Here is a 7,395-nt window from a genome sequence, read left to right as displayed (position 1 = left end):
CCGACCTGCCTGACACAACCTGCAGGCCCCCACAGCAGTCAGGAAGAAAAGGGGACCAAAACCTGTACTGGGACTGACAGAACAAGACAGACAGACAGTGAGCCACATGAAAAGAGTCTTGGTGGATAGGACTGTGGAAAGCTGGAAAAGGAGACAGAGAAATAATTAAAGAAAACAATTAAAGGACGCAAAGAAAGATCAAGGTGTAAAGATATAAGAAGGCAGTAAAGCAAGGATATAGGAAGAAGGAAAGAAGAAGAGCTATAAGAAGGTGCAAAGATATACTGTAAGAAGGAAGATCAAGGTGTAAAGATATAGAAGGTGACATCAAGCTCCAGAGGTCTGCAGAAGAGGAGGAAGAAGAATAAATCCCATCGTTGAGGCAGTCACACATCAGCCATGGGTCGTGTGGTGGTGGCAGATGACAGCCTGCAGGACAGCCTGACAGCCCTGGCCAAGGCGGGAACCTTCCAGCTGGGCCTGCTCATAGGACAGGTAAGGGCTGGGTCACACACACACACACACACACACACACACACACACACACACACACACACACACACACACTCTCACACACACACACACTCCTCAGGGGCATGGATGGCTGCTACAGGGGGCCAGATTGATGTCACTCCAAGGAAATATTTTTATTGACTGATTTAGCACATTGTGTTTTGGAGGTTGGGTTAGGTTAGGTTTGGTCAGCTTTAGGAAATGTTTTTACTCCCATTTTATTTCTTTGACCATCATCAGGCCAAAAAAAGCTTGGTAATTGTGTAGTTTAGCTCCACCACCACAAAATACCATATAACCTCTAATATTATGGTTAAAGGGCAGAATACATGTCCTTTAACCAAATTTGAAGGCACACATGGTTTGAAACTAACTTAACTTAAGCAAACCTAACATAACAAAACCCAACCGCTACTCCCCAGACTGCAGCCGCCACTCCAGCTGTCTCCAACACATCGGCGACACTGGCATGGTTATGTTTGGTTAAGTTAGGGGATAACACTGAAGAGAGGGTAGCCACCTCTTGCGAAGTCAATACTTACAATATGGATTCTATTCTGGTCCCTAAATGCAGTGCAGTAACAAATGACTTCTGGAAAATAGAAGGGGAGTCGAGGGCGGTGAAGTCCTCCTGTTTGGAGGGTTATGGGGAACGAAGCCCTCCCGTTAAGGGGGTGGAGGGGGGTGAAGCCCCCGTTAGGTAGGTTACGTTAGGTTAAGTTAGGTTAGGTTAGTTTAAATTTACTTGGCATGTGTTGTGGGGCAGTGGAAATACACAGCGTGGGACGGGGCTGGGGTGGTCCATTACACGGGCCGGTAGTAACAGGTAGAAGTGGGGTGGCGGCGGGGGTGATCCACTACACGGGCCGGTGGTAACAAGTGGAAGTGGGGTGGCGGCGGGGGTGATCCACTACACGGGCCGGTGGTAACAAGTGGAAGTGGGCCGGCGGCGGGTGCACCTCAGGCATTGAAAAGTCAATCATTAAGTGATTTCTGGAAAAGAATAGGTACTATCTCCGTGATAAAAAGCATCATATTTTATCCAAAAACAATCAGTCAATGTCTCAAAATTAGTAGCCCATCTTCTCTTCAATAATCCCCAGGTTATGTAATGACCTAAATTTTCTTTACTATTTTCCCACACATCCTCTGCATGTAACGAAACACACAAGAAATTAATCCAGACAAGGAAAGGTTTTGCTGGCACCAGGGATCGAACCTGTGTCCAGTGAGATGGGAGAGCCTCTCCTTAACCATTCGGCCAAAGAGGTAACACCCTCGGTGAGGTATTGGAGGCTCGCCCATCAGGCGGGTCAGCTGCACTACAGTTAAGCTAGCTTCTAACCCTGCTTGCCTTAATATTATGGTTACAGGTCATGTATTTTCACCCTTTAAACATTATGTGAAGGTGTAGATGGTATTTTGAGGTGGCAGAGGTCAACTACACATTTACTTGAAGGTGATGTCTTGGAAACGTAAGAAATACATGCATTCACGCTAGTTAATCATCTGTACCTCCTGTTGGCGATCATCCTGTGCATAATTTCTGCCAGTTAGGTATTACAGTAATTTAGTCTACTTGCAGAGCAGTGCTTCGTGAATAATGTCGATGTGTAGTTATTTTCTGAGCAGTTCGGCAGATAAAGGTAAAAGTAATAACTTATTGCTGCTTAAATACTTCAGAACTATTTATATTAAAAAATAACCCCACTTTAACCTAAAAGCACACCTCGTATAGTAGTTATCACTCCTAGCTATGAATTTGCCGGCCTGGTTGTGAATCCCACCCTGGACAATATGCATGCAGCCCACCCAGCTGTTGATCCTCCCTTTTGGGCTGGTCAATAAATGGGTGTCTGAAAAAACCCAGGGAAGGTACTTTGTGGTAATCCGAGTAACACTTGCCCTGTGTCCCAAGGTAGTCGATTCTTACCCTGCACAGGCTAACGAATCAGTGTGACAGACATGAGCACCAATGCCACACTCAGCTGTAATGCCTCCAACTTTACCCTTACTTTATAAACATAATAGATAGGTAATAATCTGTATGCCTCCAAGGTGGTTAGTGTGCCCAACTACGAATGTGTAGGCCTGGGTTTGAATCCTGGCTTGGGCAGTTAGCGTGTAGCTACTTCCTGTTTAAGTACTGTATATGATCTTTGGACCTGGCAAAATCAGAAGCTCACAGCCAACATCAGCATTGCCAACTTGCCATTTTTTAGGAGGGAGGAAATTTTTGTGGGTAGCTTACTGCTGCCGCTTCAAGTGCAAATGTTGAGAGACTACTTTCTTTATTTGGCCTCTTACACTCAAAATTTAAAAGTAGAATTAGAGTGGACATGGCTGGGAAATGGATATTTCTTCAACATTTTGACAAAAAAATGTAATTTGGATTAATCAGTTGATTTGAAGTTTTCTGTAGGCCTATTTATCAAGCATTTTTTCTTGAATAATGGACGTGTACTAAGATGTGTCTGTGATTGTTCTCATTATATGATAAATTAATTATATTAATTACATGGCTTCCCTTTCCCTTTTTGGTCAAATTCTGTGTGTTTTGATATTTCACCTATGTTGCTCCTTCTATCCCTTTTCTCCGGTAGTGTCTTCTTCGTAGAATCCAACATCTTCCTGAGAGAATGTTGTCAATTCTTGGTTACCATCTTACCCTGATTTGCCTTGTGTTAATTATACTACTGGCCACCCACTCCCAGGGCTCTTATTCTGTTGACGCCAGGAGGCTTACTGATGCACACCAGTGTCATGGGGGGCTTTCTTTACATTATTTAACAAAACATTACACTTTTAAAAAACATGAGCTTTTTATCTTCACCGGGAGGAGCTGGGCTGCAACAATTAGTCTTACCTGGGCCAGGGTTTGAACCCGTGCACGGGGTGACCAAGGAGAAGCAGAGGCTGTTGCCCTACTAGTCAGCCAAAGGACTATCCCACTGGCCAAGTGGGATTTTTGTGGTCTTTTTCATCTGCTTAGTTTATTGATTTAAAGCAGTTTAATAATCTGCACAGTTGCTGAATATTTAGCCTATATAAGGGAAAAAGGTTAGATCATTACACTATTGCATCAGCTTTTCTCAAATATGTTTGGTAAAAACTACAAGAGGATTGCAGAATTTTTTTAACCTCAGGTCCTTTTTTGGATAAGTTATTTAATCTGTTGTTATGACAACTAATCTTTCATCATGACTCATGCAGATGGTGCTACATCACTGCTAAATCCCTTGTAAAGTTATCATCTCTCTCCAACCTTGTCCTGTTTCAGAGCACCAGTGACAAGGACATCATCGTTCACCTGGCACCCACACCTGTGCCAGATGAGGGTGATCTTAGCTCTGAAGAAGAGGAGGCAGTGCCGCTGAAGCAGGAGCCCAACAGACCTAAGTACCCTGACTCAATTCCCAAGGTGGTGGAGACGACAGTGTCCCAACATGCCCGCCAGGTAGGGGGAGGGCAGACATTTGCACTAGTCTCCTTGTGGTGAGTGGAGCACTCATGTGGGGAATACAGCAACCATGTCATGAGTCTGACAGTCATGCTCCCTGATCAAACATTTCATTTGAGGAGTAGCTCAAGCTACAAGATATTCAGCCAAAGCTTAATCAGCATTGTAAGGTCTCAAATAGTGTAAGCTGCAAATTTAGATGAAATATGATAAGTTATGCAAGTTACAATCCAATAGTATATCCCTTGGTTATATATAGTGAAGAGTACAGATATAAATGGCTCAAGTTTGTTTACCTATCCACCAAATTTCCACATTCTTCTGGATCTTACTGTAGTCATATGCTTCAAAAATATAAGCACAACTTTAATGTTTGAAATAATTTTGTAACCAGTCACTTTTCAGTTTTATTGGCTTAGTTGGCAAATTTATGACTAGTTTGGACAAGCATGATTCCTCTAAATAGGAAGTGTACATATCTTAAATAACTGTTTTTTTCTAGGTTGTGCGTATGTTGCCGGGTGGCCTTGATGTTATTGGCGTGTATGTGGTGACGCCACAAGCTGATTTCACCACCTCAGCCAGCCAGACCAAACTGCGCCTCATCCTCACAGCCACTCACAAAACTACTTCAAGAACCCTCCTGGAAACTGCCGAAGCAAGGACTGGAAAAGTTATCCTTCATGCATGCACACAGTCTTTAAAGTGAGTTTTGTTGTTCTATGATTACTCATTCATATTTTATCATCATCTTCATAACCTTGTTTGTTGCACCTTCCTCTCCTAGGCAGAATTCAGATTGCAGGCTTGAGAAACAAGCATTACAGTCAGAGATGGAATGAGCATTCATGCATACCAAATGTGGATATCAAATGCAGTTCTTTTTACAGGAATTACAGTAGCTACTGTTTAGTGACGACATACAAATTCTGCCAGAAATTATTTTGGTAAGATGGCGATGGCATGAGACAAGTTAAGTTTTCTTGGAATGTAGCACCTTCTACATCTCTTGAGAGGTGTCTGTGTTTGCCCAATGCCTGTGCCATAATGATTTTTGTTTTGTTTTTACACTGACAGCTGTTTTTGGCACATGCCACCTATCTGGTGCTGGACTAGCCATGATTGAAGGTGAGATTGAGGGGTGGTTACTTGACAGTAGTTAAGAAATAGTCGGTTTGGCAGTACTTACCCTGCTTTCACCCCCATGCCCTAACCACTAAGTCAGACTGTCTAAGGAGAGTGCAGGTGGAAGGAAATAAGCATTATGTTATCAATTTGATTGGTCAGAATAAGAGGCAGGAACATTTTAGTTTGGGCATGCAAGTATTGTTTGTGAAACTCATTTCTGGTCTTACTGACAGCTGAATTTATGAATGTATTGGTGAATAACTGAATAAAAGCTTGCTATTCACCATTAACATGAATTATAGTATCAAACTAGTGGTAGCATGATCCTCAAATGGTGTCTAAGTCCATTTTCTCCAGTATAGTCATTAGTCAGAGACTAATTGTCAGAGCTGTAGAAAGCTTAATGACAACACAGTAAAAAAAAAAAAAGAGATGGTTGAGTTTATTGGTTCCATTCTGTGCAATCATGAAAGTACTGCAGGAGAGGTGCAAGAATTAGTAAAGGGAAGGAAACAGAGGGCTTTCACAATGCACAAGGATTCCAACCCTCACTTCATTACCTCTTGTGTTAATTCCCCTCAAACAACACATGTAAACAGGACTAGCTTGTTGTTTCATTAGCAGGTGATACGAGTTTTATTACTGTTGTCTCATTTTCTTTTATACAGAACTGTGTGCAAGACACTGGATGTGTCTCCATCATCTACCAGCACACAGGAAAATGCAGACCTAAAGTTCCAGCGTGGTGGCAGCAAGTGGCACCAGCTCAGCTACTCATACAACATAAACCTGAACCTTTGGCTCCCCAAGAACAAGCCATCACAGTCCCTCTACAAAACCATCATAGTAAGGCTTGAGTGATGTGTCCTTGTTATCTGTGCAAAGCCTTGGTATCTGACAAAGTGTATTTTTTATTTGTGATGCTGTTGCTGATGCTTTATTTCTTTATTTGCATGTGATGATGTTCATGAATATTTTACAGCTTTTTATGTTATCATCATAACAACCATATCTCATAAATAGGTAAAGTTGAAGGGTCAGTCCTTGAGAAATAAGAGAGCAATTATTATTATCAGGAAAGATTCTCCAGTGGAGTGTGCCACTTTGCATTGTTACAGTATTAAAGTACTGCCACCTTAGACATTGGTTTTGATAGATAGATGCTTTTAAGTTGACAAGGTTGGCAACTCATTCATGTATTCTGCCTGCTAAAAAACTTTACCCACTTATTTGTGTAATGTTTGTTAGCCATCTTGCATTTATCATTCTTTCACAAAATCCATAAGTTCTGATTCTTTAATGTCAGACTTCCTTACCACGATGTGCAGCAGATTTTTTTCACTCTTCTTCACTCCCTCAGTATGGTCATCATAACCATTTTATCAGAAATCCAATATATGTCACAGGACCTATGTACTGCACAACTTCTCTGTTTATCTATTTTATATACTCCACCAATGTTTGGTATTCTGTACTTCAGAAACTTAGTATTCTTAAAAGATAGTTGTGTGTCCTTCTGCTCCACAAAGTGATGTGTTGAATTGTTTATGTAAATTTATTTCGCCTGGCAGTCATGATGGTTTCACCCCACTAAAACAGCTTTTGTTTCCCTCAGTCCCTCCTGAGACCATGGGCCAAGAGTGTCACCCAGAGTCTGATCCTCATTGATTCAGAGATGCCAGACGACGAGGATTCCCTAGACTCCAGCGTGGAGGACAAACCAACCAAGAAGAAAGGCGGCAACAGAGGCCTGATGGAGCTGACGCCTCCCAAGGTGTTCAAGGTGGACATCCTGGACCCCCTCACCCCCACCTTGTCCCCCAGCGGCCTCAATGACATATCTGGGAACATCAGGTTCTCGGGCACACTGGCCGGCCTCTCCTTTGTCCATTCCAAGGTGAGGTTGTATTAGGAGCCTGAAGCAGTATTTTTTTTTTTTTTTTTTTTTTCTCTCAAACTTACAGAAAATTCAGTTTCAAGTGATTGAACATAAATACATAACAGAAAAAGTTTTGTTAGTGAAAAGACAGGTGTGCTACCTACTATACCCGAAGTAGCTTGCATATCTGTCGTTAGCATCTTTGGTCAGGCGGCGCAGTATTGCAAAAAGCAAGATGCTGATTACTTAGGTAAGAAATGTTGTAGCATTACAATATTTATATATTTGTGTTCAGGAAGCAAAGTTTTATTTATTGAGGGACATTTTTTTTTCTTCGGAAATGCCCCACACTGAGGTGTTAATTCATTTTAAATTAGATCGCAGCGAAAGGATTAAGGAAGTTATGTTTCCATTT

General features: G+C 42.0%; 1 protein-coding gene across 1 annotated transcript in view; it reads left to right on the top strand.

Moving 5' to 3' along the window:
- Window positions 1-7,395, top strand: part of LOC126987914 (protein odr-4 homolog) — a 12,549-nt gene continuing 5,154 nt past the window's right edge. The window contains exons 1-5 of the mRNA XM_050845494.1: window positions 1-495; window positions 3,794-3,970; window positions 4,476-4,678; window positions 5,770-5,947; window positions 6,717-6,998. Of these exons, the coding sequence (XP_050701451.1) occupies window positions 400-495; window positions 3,794-3,970; window positions 4,476-4,678; window positions 5,770-5,947; window positions 6,717-6,998 (936 nt within the window). The 5' untranslated portion in view covers window positions 1-399. The remainder of the gene's footprint in view (window positions 496-3,793; window positions 3,971-4,475; window positions 4,679-5,769; window positions 5,948-6,716; window positions 6,999-7,395) is intronic.

This window comes from Eriocheir sinensis, chromosome 67 (assembly GCF_024679095.1).
Source record: "Eriocheir sinensis breed Jianghai 21 chromosome 67, ASM2467909v1, whole genome shotgun sequence".
Lineage (NCBI taxonomy): Eukaryota > Metazoa > Arthropoda > Malacostraca > Decapoda > Varunidae > Eriocheir > Eriocheir sinensis.
Note: the sequence above shows the minus strand (reverse complement) of the source record. Positions and strands in the feature narration are given on the sequence as shown.